This window comes from Sciurus vulgaris (assembly GCF_902686455.1).
Source record: "Sciurus vulgaris genome assembly, chromosome: 4".
In the NCBI taxonomy this organism is placed as follows: domain Eukaryota; kingdom Metazoa; phylum Chordata; class Mammalia; order Rodentia; family Sciuridae; genus Sciurus; species Sciurus vulgaris.
The window spans coordinates 178,395,820-178,417,016 of record NC_136464.1 but is presented as its reverse complement, the minus strand read 5'-3'; the positions used below and the strand labels follow the sequence as shown (position 1 = coordinate 178,417,016).

General features: G+C 40.4%; 2 protein-coding genes across 3 annotated transcripts in view; one reads left to right on the top strand and one right to left on the bottom strand.

Annotated features, from left to right (window-relative positions):
* The window catches only part of METTL21C (methyltransferase 21C, AARS1 lysine), a 133,261-nt gene extending 131,512 nt beyond the window's left edge, over positions 1-1,749 (top strand). For both annotated transcript variants that reach the window (XM_079138645.1, XM_079138646.1), the window contains one exon: positions 472-1,749. In XM_079138645.1, coding sequence (XP_078994771.1) covers positions 472-866 — 395 coding nt within the window. In that variant the 3' untranslated portion in view covers positions 867-1,749. The remainder of the gene's footprint in view (positions 1-471) is intronic.
* A 6,496-nt stretch (positions 1,750-8,245) lies between these two features.
* TPP2 (tripeptidyl peptidase 2) overlaps positions 8,246-21,197 on the bottom strand; it is a 68,692-nt gene continuing 55,740 nt past the window's right edge. The window contains 5 exon segments of the mRNA XM_079138661.1: positions 8,246-9,180; positions 10,947-11,066; positions 13,032-13,239; positions 17,991-18,121; positions 19,201-19,297. Of these exon segments, the coding sequence (XP_078994787.1) occupies positions 9,091-9,180; positions 10,947-11,066; positions 13,032-13,239; positions 17,991-18,121; positions 19,201-19,297 (646 nt within the window). The 3' untranslated portion in view covers positions 8,246-9,090.

Sequence of the window (21,197 nt, the reverse complement as noted above, 5' to 3'; positions counted from 1 at the left end):
CGAAAGACCTTCACTGTGACAATGACAGTGAGTGCTTGTGTGTGGCAGGCTGTGGCAAGTGCTTGGCCACGATTTCACTCACTGGATCTCCCCAGTGCCATGGGGCAGGAATCACGAGTGTCACCTGCAGAGATGACTGAGTCTTAGGCTGAGCAGCTCCTCCAGCCCACCCAGTTTTCAAAGCGACCACGTTGAGAGTCCAGAGGTGTGACTCTGAGCCCTGGAGGTCTTCGCCTCAGTTACTGACACCCAGCTGGGGAGACCGGGGAGCTTGCTAATCCCCTTGCAGTGTTCAGAATGGGCCCACCCACAGGAAAGAATCATCCAGCTTGACTTCTGGCAAGTGTGTTCAGCCTGTCTGCCAATGGGCCCAGGTTGAGGGGCCCGGTTGTCTTACGATCCTCCCCAGGTGCATCAATACTGTGACCACCCGTGTCTCCAGGTGATCGTTATCGTTTCTCCTTCTTTCAGGAGCTCAAGTCACAGCGACAGATTTACCTGATGTCCTAGGAAACCTTCAGTACAATCTCTTAAAAAACACCTTGAAATGCACAGCACATCTGCCTGAGGTGAAGGAGCTGGTGTGGGGGGAGGGCCTGGAGCAGAACTTCCCCAGGGCGGCCCTGCGATACGACTACGTCCTGGCCTCTGACGTGGTCTACCACCATTACTTCTTGGACAAGCTGCTCCCCACCATGGCACACCTTTCCCAGCAGGGGACCGTGGTACTTTGGGCGAACAAGTTCAGGTTCAGCACAGATTATGAGTTCTTAGATAAATTCAAGCAGGTATTTGATACGACTCTTTTAGCTGAATATCCAGAGTCCACAGTCAAACTTTTTAAGGGGACACTGAAATGGAACTAAGTAAAACAGCACGTATTTCAAAATGTTAGGATGTCTTTTGAATTGGGTTAGAAGTGGCACAGGCAATGGGACTTTTTTCCTAAGACTGAGGCAGTAGTGCATGAACACGACGTGTGAACCTAGAAGAGATGTAACTTAACACTAAAGCAACTTCACATACATTTCAGACTATCAGATATTTAGATTAAAATATCTACACAGAAAACATAAAACATGAAAGTAGCTTTGTTGGCTTTCAAGAGCCTCGATTTAAGTGTTCAACAAGTCTGACGTGAGTAAGTTAATGAAGAAGGGGACTTCTCCCTTATTTCTGCTGTTGAGCTCAGGTCTCGCTCTGGTCGATGTACTTTTTCATATGATTTTTGACACTGAGCTTGAAAGGATCGTTATAACAGTGTGAAGAAGCTACTTATACAGATTTTAATTGTAGCAAGGGGAAAGAATTTTGAGTGGTAGAAAATGTATAGGTTTAACATGGATTAAACGTGGAAAACATAGAAACTGCTGAAAAGAGGAAACAGATGCTGTCTTAGAAAAGTCTGAAGAGAATTTGTACAACTCCCCTCCCTTCGTGTCTACTACCTGTGACAATTTCAAGGTGAATTTCTGGATTGTCTAGTTTCTTTGTAACTTTATGATTAAAGTTCTTAAAAACTAGGAAACAATGGAATTTTTGTTCTAATAAAAAGCAGGCTATAAAAAATAAAAAGCAAATACTATTACTTATTAAGAAATGGAGCTTATCCTTTGAGATAGGGAAGAATTAAAAACTAGTTACACTGTTTCTTTCTAACTTTACACTGGAGATTTTAGCTAATGTGGTAAAGGAAAGAAAATAAATAAAATCTGAAAACTTGTAAAGGAAGAAATAAAAACTGCACTATTCTCAGATGATGTGATTGTGTTAGGCCAGGCTAGCAAACTTTCTGTAAAGGGCCAGATAACAAGTATTTTACACTTAGCAGGCCACATACTGTTTGTACAGACTGTTCCTTGCTTTTTGGCTTTTAAAATCATTTATTAAAAGGTTAAGAACTATTCTTGGCCTATGAAAACAGGCTGTGAGTTGGATCTGGCCTGTAGGTCATAGTTTGCTGACTTCCGGAGCTGCAGGCAACTTACAGTGACATTACTGCACCCTGACAGAGCAGGTTCCTGCTCAGGTGTGAGCCTCCCGAGAAAATAAAGGGTCTGAAATAATCAGTAAGAAATAAGATGAAGCCGAAGATTAGACACAATAAGTGGAGCCCTGATGGGTCTTCCAGTCCCGATAGGAACTGAAACTGAACAATTGAAAAAGGCCCGGATTCCTTATTTAAGGGGGAGGACATCAAAGGCAGGAGGGATAGGGTTCAGCTGGAGGAGTTCAGTTTTGGTGTGGCAGGGGTCTTGCCGTAAACAGGCTGACTGGTGTTTGGTAGGCTATACCCATCTCGGGGGAGGCTGTGCTTGAACTTGAGCAGTGAGCTAGGACAGGGTGCCACATGAATCAGGTGGTCTCGAACCAGTGGATTCCGACTGGGGATTCCTAAAACCAAGCTTCCCTGCCTAATGGCTGGAATGTTGCTCAGTTCCCACACGTGGTTCACAGGTGGCCCCCAGCAAATATGCAAATCTCAATATCACTTATAAGTACTAACCACAGATAGTTGGAAAACAAAATTTCAATAAAGATACAACTTATAATAGCAATGTCAAATACAGAGAAATAAATATCTACCAAAATATATGGGAACTCAAATTTATACCAATATTGAAAAAGTTTAAAGATACCTAATAGGGAGAGAAACCAAGTTTGTGCATTGGAAGACATTTCAAAGCTATCAATTTTTCTCCTAATTGATCAACAGGTTATACAGCCACTACCAAAATCCCAGTATGCATTCTTGTGCGCCTTGTCCAGCTGATTCTAATTAAAATGAAAAGTCCAAAAGGAAGAATCTGGAAGATCTGCTTTATTAGACGTCAAGAACTATTTTAAAGATGTGATGATCGAGAAAGCAGTTAGTATTGTTTGCTAAGACTACTACAATTGGTATTTCTAAAAGTGAACTTTAAAGCCACTTGTAAAAAATGTGTTTCTATAAATTTAAGGGTAAAATAAACATTCTAGATATAATTTTTTTTTCTTTTTTGTGGTACAGAGGATTGAACCTAGGGCCTTGTGCATGTGAGGCAAGCACTCTACCAACTGAGCTATATCCCCAGCTCTCTAGATATAATTTCAAGGATTTATTTGCCTGTTTTCTCCTTCATTGATATTGCCAATTAAGAACATGAGTTTTCAAGGAATACCTTGAGGATGAATGTTTTAAAATACTCCTTAATTTCTGCAGAGATTAAAATTTCTTTTCTTTCAAAACCACTAGTAGTGTGTTCATCAGCTAACATCAAAAGCTATCTGATAAACCCCATTTGTAAGATTTTAAAATTAATACTTAAAATAATGAGAGGAAATTTTGTGTCCCCTACTTCCACCAAGTAAATAAAAAATAAAGTTAAATCTGGGCTGAGGCAGTAGCCTTGATTTCCTTCTCTCCAAAGGGAAGAAAAACGCCTTTTGCAATGACCTCTCCTAGAATATAGAAATTATAAGATCAGGCCCCCAAAACAGATGAACAGTTGTAGGAAATGACAGATGTCTTCCATAGCTGGACAAGCACAGGATGCTCACCTTGATTCCTGATGGCCCTGGTCAGTGGCTGCTGCCTCTGTCTAATGAACAAGGGTGGGAAAGGGTAAGTCCATCTGGAAACCATTGGTTTGTGTGAACTTCAGTACCCAGTCAATGTTAATAGGCATGTCAGTCGATGGAAAATAGGGTTCAGAAGTAGAACCACATGAGATCAACTGATTTTGACAAAGGTGCCAAGATAATTTATTAGGATAAGTATAAGCACAGATTTTTAAACCAGTGGTGTTAGAATAAAATATACACACACACACACCCCACAGACTCCTGAACCTTCTTTCATTTCATACACAAAAATCAAATTGAAAGAGATCATAAACCTAAATACAAGAGCTACATCTATACCAACTATAAAACTTCCAGAAGATACCATAAGATACATCTTCATTACCTTGGGTTAGCTATGATACCAGAAATACAACTCTTAAGTGAAAAACATTTTGAACTTAACCTTATCAAAATAAAAAACTTTTATTCTTCAAAAGATACCATTGAGCAGTACACTGGACTGGGCGCAGTGGTGTGCACCTGTAAATCCCAGTGACTTAGGAGGCTGAGGCAGGAGGACTGCAAGTTCAAGGTCAGCCTCAGCAACCTAGTGAGGCCCAAAGCAACTCTGTGAGACCCTGTCTCAAAATAAAAAATAAGGACTGGGGTTGGGCTCAGTGGTAGAATGCTTGCCTAGCATGTGTGAAGCACTGGGTTTGATCCTCAGCACCACATAAAAATAAATAGAATAAAGGTATTGTGTCCATCTACAACTGTATTAGTCGACTTTTTCGCTGCTGTGACTAAATGACTCAAGCAGCACAGGGTAAAGGAGAAAAGGTTTATTTGAGGGCTCACAGTTTCAGAAGTCTTAGTTCACAGAAGGCTGGCTCCATTCCTTACCTTGAGGTGAGGCAGAACATCATGGCGGAAGAGCATGGCAGGCAGAGGAAGCAGCTTGCATCATCAGGAAGTGAAGAGGGGGAGGTGGGGAGAGGGGGAGAGAGAGAGAGAGAGAGGGAGAGAGAGAGAGAGAGAGAGAGAGAGAGAGAGAGAGAGAGAGAGAGAGAGAGAGAGAGAGAGAGAGAGAGAGAGGGCTTGTATCCAAAATATATTAAAAAAACTACAACTCAATAATGAGACAGACAATCCAACTAAAAAAAAAAAAAAAATGGGCAAAAACTGGAACAGAAACTTCACCAAAGATACACAAATGTCTATTATTTGTAATAGAAAGGCAAATTAAACCTACAATGAATGACAATAACACAACCAAACACTAGAATGACCAAAGTTAAGGTGACAGTATCAAGAATCCATGAGGATGTACAAAACTATCAGACTTCGCTAGTGGAGATGCAAGATGGTATAGCCACTTTGGAAGTTTGCTGGTTTCTTACAATGTTTGAAAAGAAATATTTCATTGAACAGCAGTTTCGTTTCTAGATGTGGGTAAACAAAATACGGTACATTATGCAATATAGTACTACTCAGCAATAAAAAGAACTAATACACACTACAGACAATGTGGATGAAACCCAAGAACATCACACTGAATGAAAGCAGGCATAAGATTATGTATTTGCCAGAAATTTCTAGAACAGTCGAAACTGTGGTGACAGAAAGCAGCCCATTGCTTGTTTGGGGCTGGGGTAGGAATGGACTAGACATTGACTACAAATGAACATGAGTGACTGGAATGTTCTAGAAGTAAATTATGTTGATGGTTGCACTAGACATTGAATTATACACAACTTATGGTGGGCAAAGTGTACCTCATAAAGTCGTTTAAAAATCCCATGAGGTTTTCCAAATGTTATTTCCAATTTTCTTTCAAACCCTCTACCTTTGAAGTATATGATGTACAGAAATCTTTGAAGAAAATTGTAGAAATGGGACCCTGTCCCCTAAATCTCTTCTTGAACTTACAAATGTATTTCTTTTACATTTCCAGGGGTAAGGAAATAATTCTATGCTGTTTTGTGAATGGATAGAAAAGCTGAATTGATTGCAGTTATCTTGTTTTATTATAGAAAATTCAAATACGTGGAAAGTAGACAAATTCCACACATTAAATATACGTGGTTTATTATCTGGCTACTGTAACTCAACAATGCCATCCTGAGAGAACAGCACCATGAACACCCACCCCCACATAAATGTTCAACTCATGACTTCTCTTCTAGACCTCTGTTTATTCTCTCCTGTACTAACTTGCAGCAAATCACAGGGAAGACCTTTCCATAAGTTCAATTTGTATTCATATAACACTATTAGCACATCTTAAGATATTTAATATCAAATAATTACTTAGAAACATATTAAACACATCTAGTGTTTAAATTTCAAAGAAGTCATGGCATTTTCGTTTGTTTCAATCAAGACCCAAAAAAAGGCGCATGTTTTTTGGTGATGTTTCTACCTACTGCATCATGTGAACTGCCATCTCAAGAGATCCTTTCATTTGTTCCTCTATTCTTGGTTCTTCTAATGAATTACACATTTTAATGACCCAGGCGTGGAATCAACTAGGCCAAAGCTTTGCCTAGATCAGCCAAATGCCAGCCAAGTCACACTCATGAAAATAAACTGTTGGAAGCCACCAAGTCTTGAGGTGGATCACCCACAGAATTACGGAGACCGTATGTTAATAATTAATTTGTAACATCAAACATTTAACAAAAGGCAATTATATACAAAGTATTTCCGATTGCTTTGCATTTGACTCACACTGTGGATAAGACCTAAGTGGTTGGGTTCTAGAGAGAATCTGGCCTAGCTGGCTGGGGATGCCGGCAGGCCTGGCTGCAGGGTGAAGCCCGTCACAGTGCTAACTTTCGGGCTAACACGGCTTGAATAAGTTATACTCGTACTTGATGATTGTCTGAGATTCTCACAAAAGCGGGGGTTCTAAGTGAAATTAAAGCAGCTCTTGCCTGAGCTGGAAGCAGCTGGTGTTCCACAGCAGACGAAGCTCCCCATCACCTTTGGCCTTGCGGTCCCAGAGGACTGGCGGGCAGTGCAGTGTCCCTCCTGTGGGAGCAGCGCTTACACCCTCCTTCCCTGGAGGGTCTAGGAAGGGATGTTAGCTGGCTTCCTTTTTCAATCTAATGTTCTTTACTCTTGACGAGGTTACCTCTTCTAGGTCTATTATGTTCAGTCTCATGGTTCCAAGCTTATTATCACCTTCTTACTCTTGGACAAGAAACCCTCTCCACACAAGTTGTTTTTGGGTGGAGTGGTGGTGTACAGGGTCCTTTTTATCCACCTCCCTACACCCAGGCTTCTTAGCTCCTAGAGGTGAAGGAGACCCCACCTATTCCTATGCTGGCTTCCTGCGAGTGCAGGAAGACTCCCAATTCAGATTAAATAATTTTTGAGCTGGAGCTGACACACCAAATCCAACACTATTTTCCTGGTCAGGTGCTTAGGCTTGTCAGTGTCTGACCATGTTAGACAGCAGGCTAACACTTCCAGGACTGGTCCCTGTACTTAAGTCCAGGGGTGGGATAAAGTGAGAAAGGGAGGTCTGAGATTTGTAGTGTCCCAGAGGAGGATCATGCTGGGCTCTTTTGGGATAAGGATGCAGGTAATACTAGGACTGAGATATCTCATGACTGCAAAATCACTAGTAATAATTAGGAGTTGCCTATCATCACTGGAAACAGGTCAGTGAACTAGTGCTGAGCACTCTTTAATGTTCCTTTAAAAAGCTATCTTTACCCAGTTCTTTGTTTTCAGTGGGCATGGGGCAAACACTGGCCACTCTGACCACAAGCAGACTGAAAAGCACCATCTTCCCTCATGCACACTTTCTTACACAATAATTGATCTACTCACATAGAAACAGGAATGATTTTACTGAGGACACGTTCTTCTAGAGCTCATTCAGAGCTTATTCTCCGACCCAGACAGAGCAGCTGCCTTTGGCTAGAGCACTGTGAATGAATGTGTGGCAGGTCAATAAACTGCACTGAAGAAACAGGAGGCCCGAGGGCCAAAACTGACCAATGGAGGAAGCTGCCCCGGACTGTGAACAGGTTCTGAAGTGTCCAGCAGCCAATCAGTAGTGTGAGCTCGGGAAGTCACCTTACTCTTCCCAGGTTTTGATTCTGCTTCAGGACTAAGCCTATAATGTGTGGGGTTGTAATGTGTACAGATGGCAGTACTTGAAATACCATGAGCGAACATGCTGGTGTGGCTGTTCGTGGAGGGACTTTTGACTGTAGATACTGTGTGCAAAATGATTTTGTATTTGTGCAAAATGTTTGCATATTTGCATTTTCTTATAAAGGCTCTGATGCTTTCATCAGATAAAAAGCAGTTCTGAGTGACCAGACTAGATTAGTTGGTAGGTCATCTACAGCAGTAAATTCTACAAGAACAAGATGAAAAAAACCACACGTACACACAAACAATTTGCTGTTTGATAAGTAACTACAGATGTTTTAATATCGTCTATTTCTGACTGTTTCATGGAGGCAGGATAAAAGAAGCAAGAATAGCAGCCAGGAAAAAGATAATAAAAAGTTAAACATACACAAAAGCTAATCACACAATAAGAACTGGAAATATATTCAAATAATTGCAAGCCTATAAGAAACAGTATAAAATAAATTACTTAATTTTTTTGTCTGTGGATTTAATATATATTATTTGTTTTAACCCCCAATTTGATTTATGAAAAATTAAGACCACCTTTAAGAAGCTTCAATATTCACTTTTATTATTTATAAAAAAAAAATTAAGGTATCAGAGTGCATATGGTGTACTGTGATTCTGGTTTAGCACATTTATTCATGTGTTTTACATTATTTCAACTTAAACATACCACATGTGTATCTTTACAATACCTGATAAAGAGTCAGCTGTCTGGCACTTATACACGCATTATTAATTCATCTGATGCTGTTTACTTCAAGAGGATGTAAAAAAATGACTTGCCTATCACAACGCCAAGGTGAAAATTTATTGAAACAATTATGTTCTAGCAAATGCTACACATTTGTGAAGGGTTTTTTTTTTTTTTTTCTCCTTAATTGAATGTAAACATTTGCAAAAGAAAAAAAAAAATCTGGAAATGATGTTCTGTTAATTTTTAGTCCAATAAATAATTTTAGCTACGCTCAATGTAGCTTTAAGGCCTTTATACAATTGAAAAAAATTAAAGTTGAGCATGTTAAAACCCTGTTCATTTATAAAATAAAAAATAGAATTTTACAGGTTTGCGTTAAAAGTTGCTCTTCTGAACCTATCATGCACATAAGAAGCTGTGACCCAACTCAAAGTGCTCAGTGCTGGCAGCAGGGCACATCCTCTTCTGCCAGCCGTGTGAGGCATTAAGAAAACACCATGATGTCAGAGTCTACATTTACATGTATTAAGCCACACGCCAGTGAATTCTCTGATAAATATGGTATTGTTTTAATGATCAGTATTGATAGTGGATGAAAACATGCATTAGACTAAAATGCCACAAATTTGTTCTTATATCCATTCACTATAAAACTTTCTTTTTTAAAATTTAAAGTCTTGGTTCTTATTTTAGAATACGCAATAATCAGGAGGATACATGATGGGAAGCCAGTTTTCAGTAAAAGATGCACAATGGGTCCATCCAAGTAATTTCATCAGCTACAATAAAACACAATTAATATATTACTAAAAGAGACGACAGATTTCCAAGCTCAATACTTAGGGTGAATTAGCCATCAACTACTTAGTTAACAGTAAAGTAGAGGCAAACAGAACCTTCCTTCTTTCCATCAAGCAACCCTAAGTTCACCACCCACCAACCTTCCTTTGTACCACCCAGCTTTATTATCAGCCAGCCCACCCATCTGACTGTCATCCCTAAAACTTTCCTTCTTTTCCTCTTTACTAACCTGCCATCCTTTCTTTCCAGCCTAACTTACTTCCTTTCCTGGGAACTACCAACCTATCCTTCTTTCGCTCGTTTTTTCTGGGTGCCTGCTATTAGGTAAGACACTGTTCTAGGAACCGAGAAGCCAGCACTAAACCAACTCCCCACTTTTAGGAAACAGGTTCCATGCAGGAAAAACAAATAAGCGAGTATGAAGGTATTGATCAGGTGTAAGATGAAAACAAATGGTATGCTACAGGGTGTAACTGGGAGGTGAAGATGGTCAAGTAGGGATCTCCAAGGAGGTGGCACTTCAGGTGAATTCTTCTCTGTGAAAAGTCTGGGGACGAGCTTTCCATACAGATACTATAGGCAGTGACCAGGGTCTTCAGAGGGAAGTGTGTGGCTGTTTCCAGCCACTGGAGAGAGTTTGGTGTGGCAGAAACAAAGAAGAGGAGCAAGTGTGGTGTGAGACATGGCTGGAGAGAGGTGGGCAAGGACTCAAAGGCTAAGGGGAGGGTTGGGTTTATTCTAATGTGACAGAGATTCCCAGCAGGCATCGAAAGACACCTTTACAGCTGTTGGGTGCAGAACAGACATAGTGGGGCAGAGCAGAGGGGAGAAAGTGCCCAATGTCAATGTCTGGGAGCACTGCTGGCCTCACATTTGTATCATGTGATTCACAAGTTATGATCTGTGATGAGATCACACTAGACATAGTGACAATCAGCTCCAGAGAGAGTTCTCTTACCCTAGTGAAAAATCTAAAGGACCTACTTTAAACTGTATTCAACTGGGACTCACTGGCTAATGCATACTTGTATGCAGAAAAAGTTCCAAGGGTATTAAGATAATCTACAGCTGACTGTGCCAAATAATTCTGAAGAAACCTACTGGTCCATTTTACATCCAAATTTAGTGTTAAATACAAATGTAACTGCCCTACACTAGATAAATACAAATGTAACTGCATCTGGTACCACCAAAACACCTGCCATCATATATCATTCAGGATAAATCAATAATGCATGTGAAGCACTTACAGAAATAATTTCTGAAAAATTCTGTAAGTTTTTAATACTTAAAATTAACTTGTATAGAAATTTCAACTACAGAATTTCTCTTCTATAATGTGATATATGATAAAATAATGAACAAAATGTTCTATGATCTCAAGCGAAGAAAATCAAATACAAACTGTGAGTTCAACCACTTTAGAACTGAGGTGTCACATATTTAAAAGAAATGTTTCCTTCTATAAGGAAAACTTTATCTTCCAATTATATAAAATAAATAATGCATTGTGCCCTTGTTGAAAACATTTGAGACTAATACAGGTCTCTCCTCGCCCCCCACAGAAGTGAAGAAAATTTTAAAAATTTAAATAGTTTACTGAGGTCTCTCATACACATTACATTAATTAAAGTAAAAATAGTCATAGCACCAGTATTATTATGTCACTGCCATAAACTCTTTACTCTTGTCATTGGGCAATACTGAAGTGACATTTAACAAAGACAATTTTAACATCACTTACTTGAATACAATTTTTCCAGTTTTCCTTAGTTGGTTTTTCTTCCACAAGTTTAGTTGCAAATTTAAGGCCTCTCCCATACATTTTATTTACTAATGCATGCTTGTATGCAAATGTCAAAACCTATGACATAGAACAAGATAAAGGTTATCTATGGAATGGTTACATTTTAAGACATGTAACTTTAATAATAAAAGAATTAAGGCTATAACAGAAGTGTAGATAAAATGAGTGTGTTACTTCAAGCACATTTTTTTCTAAAATACAAGTAGTATCTTTGAAAGTACTGAGTAATTCCGCAGAAGAGGTAATTTATTTTGGGGACAATAACTAGTAATGTGAGAGGTCACTAGCTGTTGAAATCTACTTTAAAATGTCTCTTCGTGCAAAAGAAACCAGAGTTGACATAAATAATTGCAAAAACAAAAATTAGGGTAGATATACAAAAAATGTAAAGATTCACGATAAATCACTAAAACTGCAGATGAGGACAAAGTTCAAAAAAGTTATCAGATTATATAAACACGTCCCTTTTGTACCTTTCATTATTATATCTGTCAAATCTGCTTGTTATCATTTGTTCACATTTTGGTCTCCACTTCAGAACGTGGAGAATGTCCTCAAAGGAAGGACTCCTGTCACACTGATGTGTATTCTGGAGCCAAGCAAGAGCTCAACAACTGTTGCCACAATGTAGTGAACAGACAAGCCGTACACGGCCCTCAATCCAGCAGCACCACTGCAAAGGCAGAATTATCCATAAGAGTCTTATTGTGACGATCACCAAGTGTTTATCAAGCTCTGCTACATTCCTCAAAAGACAGGCCCAGGTTCTTGTTCACTTTAGCCTCTGGTAGCACAGTGTCTGGCACACAGTAGACCTTCAACAACTGTTAATAACAGCAGGGAATTTTGGGGGACTATTCATGTATTTAATAGCATCATAACACCCTAGTGCAGGTACTGTCCCTGTCCTCATTCGACAGACAAGAAACTGGAGCATCAGAACGGAGTAATCTGCCTAAATTCACAGATTAAAAATGGTAGAGACAGGAGTCAAACTCCAGGGGTGGAATTTCAGATCTAAGTTCTTAACTTCTGTGCAGTTTTGACTCCTTCAGTTTCCTGAACGAGACTGAGATACCTTCTGTAAATCCACTTCTCTACTGTGGTAGAAAATCTGAAGCATATAGGAAGAATTTTTTCCTACTTTCAGGTTCTTTTCTGCAAATTACCAGAGTAAATTCTGAGAGCAAGTGGCTGATGACTAAAACAAAGAGCAGGTCTGTCCCGGGTGAGGAAAATTCTGCTGCTTTACTTTGTGCCTCTACAGCCTCTACAGCAAGGAAGACTGGCAGAAACTTGTAGTTACCTAATCTCTTCTCTCCTCTCTCTGCAGTACTGGGATGCTCCATCACTGAGCTACATCCCCAGTCCTTTTTATTTTTTATTTTGAGACGGGGTCTTGCTAAATTGCTGAGGTTGGCCTCAAACTTTGGATCCTCCTGCCTCAGCCTCTTGAGTAGCTGGGATTAAAGGAGTGTGCCACACCTGGCTTAGTAGTTATATAATCTCTTTTGTCAGAATTATAGTAGAGAGCTGAAGGGGATTGAAAATATTTTTATAACTAAAATCCAAAATAATTTATCAGTGTTACATTTTCCAAACTAGGGTTCAAAACTGAGTAGCTCTCAATTAAAATAATTATTTAGAAGTTAGGCAGTTTTGATGAAAATAATATCTAAGCAACCAGTATAACAAAACATACATAGCACATCAACAAGGTAGGGAGGTCTGAAGATGCTTCTAGATGATCTCTTTGATTTAGCTTCATAAATAACTGGTTAAACTAAAGGACTATCACATATATTTTCCAACTGTTTTCCAGATTATCATGGGTAAACAGAACATCAAGTAGTAAAGATATGAAGTAATGGTAAATGCTTTCAAAACAGGCAGGACAAGCGTGAGGCAGCAGGTCACAGTGTCCTCCTCAGAGCGAAGCCGAGCTTCCTTTCGTTCTTTCCTTCCTCTTTTGGCAGCAGGGAGGCTCAAAAATGTGTGTTCAAACAAGAAGCAGAGGATTACCTTATTGTCAAAAAGATCAGTCCATTTTGTAGTTTCCCAAAATGTTTCCGACAGAGACTCCAGAGTACTCTCTCCTTCATCTTCCTTTCCTTCTGCATCACCAGCTGCCGCCCCATCGTGAGCCTGCGTGTGAAGAAGGTGGTCTGCCAGGGCACATCCTTTCCTACAAAGCGCATCTACCAGGGTGGATTTCTGTTTGTCCATATCACTGGAGAGTAGTTAAGAAAATATTTCACAGATCAGGAAAATTCGTTAGGATGACAGTTTTACCTAAAATTAAGCGCATGCATTCTTTTACCTAAGATTTACGAAGCAGAAATATTTTAGAACCACATAATACACTTGTATTTTACATCAAATATGATTCCTTATCAATGAATATTAAATGAGCCACTACATCACACACACAGATTAAATGAATTAGAAAGTTGTGCTTGGTCAAAACAGAACACCATCAGCAATAGAGCTGAAAGGGTAATCATTTCAAAACTGTCAGCGACAGAACCCTAGGCCAAGTCTCTTCGGTCTCTAGATTTCTTACAAATAGCCATTATTAAATCTTCACCTGTATATACAGGAAGTCAGGTTCTTCTAGGCATGAATTTTCATGTACAAACAGAGCAAACATAACGCTTACTGTGAACATGCCTGAAACCGTCCTAGCATTTTAACATATTAATCCATTGACATTCAGTTCTGTAAGATATCTCTCATTATCCCCATTTTGTGAAGGAGAAAACTGAAACCCAAAAAGATTACAAATCTGTCCACAGCCCTGCAGTTCCAAGTGGCGGATGTGGGGCTCAGGCTTAGCAGTCTGCCTCTGCGTCATGCTCTCAGTCTCTGGTGAACTGCTTCTCTCTAGTGCAGGAACAACACACACAGGTGCCCGGGACATACAAGACACTCAACAACCAACGAATGAAACATGGTCACAACCCTCCTCCAGGGAAAAGTGCTAGTCTCCAGAGTGCTTGCTTATTTTTGACATTCTGTCCGACTTATGTCAGATAAAAATGAAGACCATGAGGACTGAGAGTGCTGAGAAAGTGACCAGGAGGCAGGACGCTGTGGATGACCCAAGAGTAAGACTGGCTCTGAAGGAGCAGGGTGACGCGAGTGGCTTGTGGGAACTGCTGGGACTAAATCAACCAGAATCAGTAGGAAAGACAATTCCCAGTCCAACCACCTGGGGGCTCCAAGGCTCATCCCTTAACCTCTCAGCGGAGTCCTGCTGATTGAAGAGGCTACATGGTGGGGCAAGTGAAGACAAAGTACTGTGACAATGCGCTGCCGAAAAACACTTCCCAAGACAGGGCACGCTATGGTCCAAAGCCCACCTGATCCTGTGACCTCCTACCTAAGAAGCCATTACAATTTTAACGCATTTGCAATGGAGGTGAAATTATGTCTGTAAGTTGCTTAACGGTTTAGCACCAAGTTTCAGTTTTAAAGAACCAACATTCACTCACGTTTTGTGGAAACACGCCTGAGAGCTGCTTGAACACTCTGGACTTGGGAACAACAGGACTTACGAGTTGATCTTTGGGGCATCTGTACAGCTTCTCATTTACTGAATGACCCTCTTTCTCCCACCTTTCAGATGCCAGGTGCCCATCCCACCTGCCCCCTTAACAGTCTTTCACTTATGTTTTATGACAACCCTGGGAGTCAGGCACAGCCATGATTCCCACTTTGTGAAGGAGAATGGGCACTACGGAACAGAACTGGACAGCAAGGCAGGCTTTGTCACCCTCACCACAAATGGCCCATCCTTACTGCTCGGAGGAGGCTGGAAGGATGCAGAAGGCAAGCTGGGGGCAACCTGGGTGTTTTCAACTTGCCAAACCTGGACTAAATCGACTGCAAGAGGCCTATTTTAGCATCCTCTCATTCGATCATCTATTTTCCACACATCTAGAATATTCCGTTCCTATACTCTTGTTCCTTAATATGACCTACTCAGACAGAACACCCTTATTAACTCCGGGAACTTTCCCCATTCAGAGGAAAGGCTTTCCCTCCTGTAGGCTTCTGTAACTTCAAATACTGGTACATCCTATCTGGAAGTTTCGTCTTCTGTATTAGATTACAAATTTTCTTAAGGTAGTGTGTCTTCTTCATTTTTTAAGTTCTCCCAGTGAAGTCTTACATAGAGTATTTGCTCAATAGACACCTTCTGAATCAGATCTAGTTAGGTATCCATTAAAGTGATGATCACCACATCTCGGAAGCAACTCTATGTGAATCCTAAGTTTAACATTAGTGACTAAATAAGTGGTTCAAATTTAATTAAAAGTTGGTATCAGATCACATACAAAAAGTATCATTTTGAGGACTGTACAATGGCTATTGTATCATTTTTTTACATGAGTGACTGAAGTGAAAATAATTTTACATGGAAATGAGAAATCCTGCTAACAGTAATACCCAAAAAGAAATAATGACCATTTCCTGATAGCATCTCCTCAACACCATCTCTCAAGCTTGCATATGGTGCCCTGCTCAAAGGCAACCCGGTCTGCCGTTTCAGTCTGCCAAAGAAAGGTCCCAGGAAAATACTTTCTTATAGCAATGGACAAACTGATCCAATGTTGTCAGAACCTTAAAGCCAGTTTAACTTTTAGCATTTTACAATGTGTTTTGGCTCCTTTCTAGATATATCCCAATTTATTTCAAAGCCCTTATAGGTATGGTGTTTAACAGCAAGTACCCTGTGATTATATCACCATCGACAGTCATTAGAGTCAGGGTTCAGCACTCTCCAAAGAGCAGAAACTGAAGAAAACCCTAAGATGATAACAGTGGGGAAGAGAACATTTCTAGTTCACTGTAACCTGGAATTGAATTTCTTCTGTGGATAAAATTTAGGAAATACAAGCAAAACATCAGGAGCGATAAATGGACCTTAATATTTACCGAAATAGCAAGATAAGCCAGATGTGTTATTTCACAAACACTTGAGTGTGAAGAAATTATACTATTTTCACAAAGTAACTGACACTAGAAAGTGTAGGGGACAGTTGACATCCGGCACCGTGGTGAACTTGGTTGGGGAAGGTGCAAAAGGGGCCTGTGACCCCTGATGTTCTGGGAAGGCAGGTGTAACGTGCTCAAGGCCAGACTCCTGCAGGGGATGGAACACTGACTGGTGAGAAGGAAGGAGAACTGCAGCGCAGACCAGGCACAGACCCTGCACACCAGGGGCCGGAACAGGAGCCAGTGCTGAAGGCCAGGGGGCAGGGCTGGGCTGGAAGATCAGCCCTGGGGAAGGTAGAAAGGACGGTAGCGAGGTGGGCACGGGAGGGCGTGGAGAAGAGCCGTGCAGCTCCTCCAGAGGGGACAGGAGCACCGGAGAAGCGAAAGGCACGGCCAGTCTAAGGCTGCTTTTCCCCACTTCCCAGCAGGCACCTTGGCCCTGTCCTCTCAACCTCCCGAGCACCACTTTCTCATATCCTATAAGACTGGGATAACAATGCCCCACTCACAGGCTGTTTGAAAGACTAATGACAAATGAGGTAATGTACTTAAAAGCCCCAAATAGTCTAGTACATGTTGGCATTGGATAAACGGTGGTTACATTTTCTACCATTTTTATTGTAATAATTAACAATAATGACAAAAGGGCAAGTTTTTAAAATTATTTCTTTGGAAAATATGAGAGGGCACTGACAATGGCCAAATGACCACTTTTTTTTTTTTTTTAAATAAATTTTATTCCACTTGAAAATTACTGCTTGTAAAGTCATGATATCCTATAATGTCAATATGGACAATGTGATGGCAAGAGTTTGAGGAATTTGCTATTCCAAATATTTTAGAAAAAAAATACTGAATAAAGCAGATAGAACTATTGAGGAAAATTATTTAAGGCAGCCTAAACAATTTAGGTTATTACTTATAATAACTAAAGGAATATATTTTTACCCTTATAAGTTAAAAACACCCAATGCTGAAAATAAACCAGTGACAGGAAAACTTGATGCAGGTGAGCTATAGGGTGATAGAATCCACAGAAGCGGGGGCCAGGTGTAGTGGCACGTGCTTGTAATCCCAGGAGGCTGAGGCAGGAGGATTGAAGTTCTAGGCCAGCCTCAGCACCTGAGCAAGACCCTGTCTCAAAAAGGGGTCGGCGATGTAGGTCAATAGTAGAGCACTTGCAAAGCTCTGGGCTCAATCCTACCACTGCCGGGGAGAGGGGGTGGGAGTTCACAAAAGGGTGTAAGTGACCAAACACAGAACACAGCCTGGTTCAGAGGCACTGGACCATCACACCTCTCTCACACACACACACACACACACACACACACACACACACACACACACACACACACACACACACACACACGGGTGGAAAGAACCACACACACACACACACACACACACACACACACACACACACGGGTGGAAAGAACCACACCACGCACCAGGGAGCCCAGCTGAGCTCCAACATCTGCATGCAGTCTCAGGTCTTACGAAGACTAAACTCTGAACTATCTGCCATTCTCCCCAGCTAAGGAGAGTCACAGAAAACTAAGGTTGCCAGATGACAGATTTAACCTACTGTTTAAAATATTTATTCTATGGGGCATTACAAACTGAAATTTATATTTTTCATGCCACTGGTCATTAAATAACTTAAAAGTTAATTCGAGGTGTCATGCTTTCGTCCTCCCAATCTGTCCAGTTCACACAGACCCCAAGAGGAGGACACACTACTTGGTCACAGCTACTTGAACCTCTCCACCTTGGCACACCTAAGGTACAGAACGCAAAATGCTTTCCTGGCTGAGTCTTAAAAGGACTGAAGATTATTAAAACCTTTCTTAGAAGGGAGTACCCAAATATTAGGAACACATCAGACATCAGAAAAAAATACCCTCAATAACATCAGTCCCTAATTTTTATACAAATAACTAAGAAATGAGATGCAAGAAAGATTATTTACTGGTTAGGTACTTTTTTATAGTAGCTGCATCAGGCCTGGGGTCAGTCTTCATTGCAATATAAACTGCTAGGGCCGTCTGATCTATATGAGAGATAACAGCATTTGCAGCCTCGACAATTTCATTAAGTCTTTTCATTCGTTCCTGGTGAGAAAAAAAAAGAAGAAAAAAGACAAAACTGAGTATAATAGTCAGTACAATAAAGCATTTGGTTTTTGCTGTCTCAACCATGAGAGCTGCATCTGCAGAGGGAGCCAGGTCATTTACTGGCAGCCCAGGGGCTCTGTGCTATCTCCTAACGAAGACTTCTTGTAACCTGCCAGTGTCTCTGGGAAACTTGAGTGTAGACATAAAATTTACACTCCCTGCTGTAGAACAACAGTGGGGGCAAACTGAACATAAAGTCTACAAAAATGGTTTGTTTTTTCACAAAGGAAACTAATTTTCTGCACTTCATAAGATTTCTGAGATGTGACTGGCTATGTTATTCCACACATCAAAACAAGTAAAAAGGAAAATCAAGAAAATAAATAAAGAAGTAAAAAAGAAAAGCACTAGCTGATGAAATAAACTGTTTCTAATCCACCATTAAAACTGATGAGAGTAACAAGATTATAATCATAGAGACCAACTGTGATCACCACAGTGCTCAGCAGTGGCTTTTCTCTTATGCAAGTCTCTTAAGAGCTCTCCTTTAAACACACTCCAGGTCACCTGCCACTCTTCCTGATATCTAACTGATTACAGCTGGCATTTCCCTCTGCCATGATTAAGAATGTGCACTGGCCCACGTTAAGACAGTCTGGAACAGTGGCTAAAACTTACAAAGGACAATCATCAAGGAGTTAACACAAAGCAGAGCTGCAACACAGGTGTTCATATTTCCATCTGGCCAGGGCCCCGCCCTTTGGGTCAAGGTCACAAGTCAACCCACAGGCTGTCTTCTCTACTACCCCTCTCAATGACCACAGACTACCAAGGTCCTACCTCAGTATGGACACATACTATATGCTACCCAGCATTACTGCCAGTCAACTCCCAGCAGTGGCTAGGTCCTATAACCCCCTTAATGAAAACAGCAAAACAGGACACTCGATTTGGGGAAACATGTTTCAGTTGGCAAGAACAGACTGCAAAGATATGGATGAACCCTATTCAAAGTACAAATCTTAGCTAATATTATAGACAAAATAAGATTTATTTAAAAACCACACATGTCCAACCTTTTCAGCATCCAACTGATGAAGCCGTGCAACATACAGGGGAAGGTAAGTGGGATACGTTTCTTTCAATTCATTATAAATGTCACTAGAATCCAGCCTAGGGAGGGAAGAAAGAGAAACAGTCACTATTTTCTTTTAAAAAGAACGTTTATCTTCTCTATTATTTAACACTGTTTAGAAGTTCCAGTCAAGAAATAAGACATCAATTTGAAATACAGATGTCATTGACAAAGAAGGGCACTATTTGCAGGTAATACAAATGCTTACCTCGAACACCAAGAACAGCAAACTGAAAGGTATTTCATGTAAGAGTTCTATTAGATGTTCAGATGAAAATAAACACCAGTAGCTTTCTTACATACCAACTATAAACAGATTTGTTAAAAATGAGGAAAACTACATGCCTATTAAAAAGGAGAAAATAGCACAGTCACAAATAGCAAGAAAGAGTAAAGGTCTAGAAGTGCCTGAGATCTATATGAAGAACATTCTAAACTTTTCTGAACATTTCTAAAGTCTCAAGTAAGCAGACATAAAGCAGTGTTTTCCCTGTAGACTAAGGATGCTAACCACCTTTTTTATTATCTTCCTTGTAGAAATGTCCGTTGAAATTCTTTGACTATTTATAAAACTGGGCCATTTGACTCTGGATCACTGACTTGTAATTCTTCATATATTCTGATAGAAGTTCCTCAGGGATAAATATTTTCACTCCTTCTCACTGTCCTGATGCTATGCTTTCAGAACTAAATGTTTTTAATTTTGATGAAGTCTCAATTATTTACCTTTTCTTTTCTTATGTGTGCTTTTGGAATCTTAACTAAGAATACTTTGCCCAATCCAAAGTCAAGAAGATTTACCACGATGTCTTCAACCAGAAACTTCAGCTCTAAGATACATTTTAAGTTACTTTGTGTAGATGTGAGGCAAAGGTCCAGCTTCTTTCTCTGTACAGCTGTCTAACTGACCCTGTAGCTTTTGTTGAAAACATTACTTTTTCATTGAATGGTTTTGGCACTGGTACCCTTGTCAAAATTCAAATGGCAGGAGAGTGACATATCTTTCTGAGTGACAACCCTACTTTTGAAGCTGGGAACTCTTGGGGGAGGGAGTGAGCCTGGGGTCTCCTTGGCATCTGGCCAGGTGTGGTGTCACAGTGTCCTGAGCACTGGGGTCCAGTGGTCTCATCGTTATTTCCCAAATGGGAGGAAAGTAACAAGATTATAACCAGAGAGTTGAACTGTGATCACCAGAATGCTCAGCAGTTGGCTTTTCTCTTATTCAAGTCTTTTAAAAGCAGAAGGGAACCCCCACTTCGAGACTGCATTCTGCTGGAACCTAGCCTCAGCAGCAGGTATCTGGCAAGATGAGAAATGATGTCCTGGTTCCCTCTGAAAACAAAGTGCTTCCTCTCGTGGGAACTGGGCAGGAGACAGCCTATGTTCACAGTGGCACCAGTTTGAAGTTAAATTTCTCCCAATTGCTAAACTGGGAGGAGGGAGAGAGGCAGTGGTCTTTGCTGGAATATCACCTGTCTTTCACTTTTCTTACCAAATTTTTGTAGATATCTCTGAGCAGATATTTGTTCACTTGCTGTATGACCTTAGGATGATTTTTAGAGGGTTGTTCTTTAAAAAAACGATTTTCACTAGTTTAGTGGGAGCAGAATCATTGGGGGCCACAGGCTGTCATCTCTATAGGAGTCAATCTTCGAGGTTTCACTTGTGAGAAATTTATGTTGTATTGTCAAGTTCTTATCCTCCAAAAAGTGAAAACAGACTCAAGACTTGGACTCCTGGCTGAGAAACAGCCTAGCTTTAAATGGGAAGGTATATTTGTATGTGGACCCACACAAAATGGCTCAATCCTTGGGAACTGTTTTTACATTATAAAGACCTCTGCTCCCTCCCTCTAAGACTTCATAACCGCAAGCATGCATATGTAATCAGCTAAAAACCAGTGGTGAAACACTGCATAACAAGTGGAAAAAGGAACTA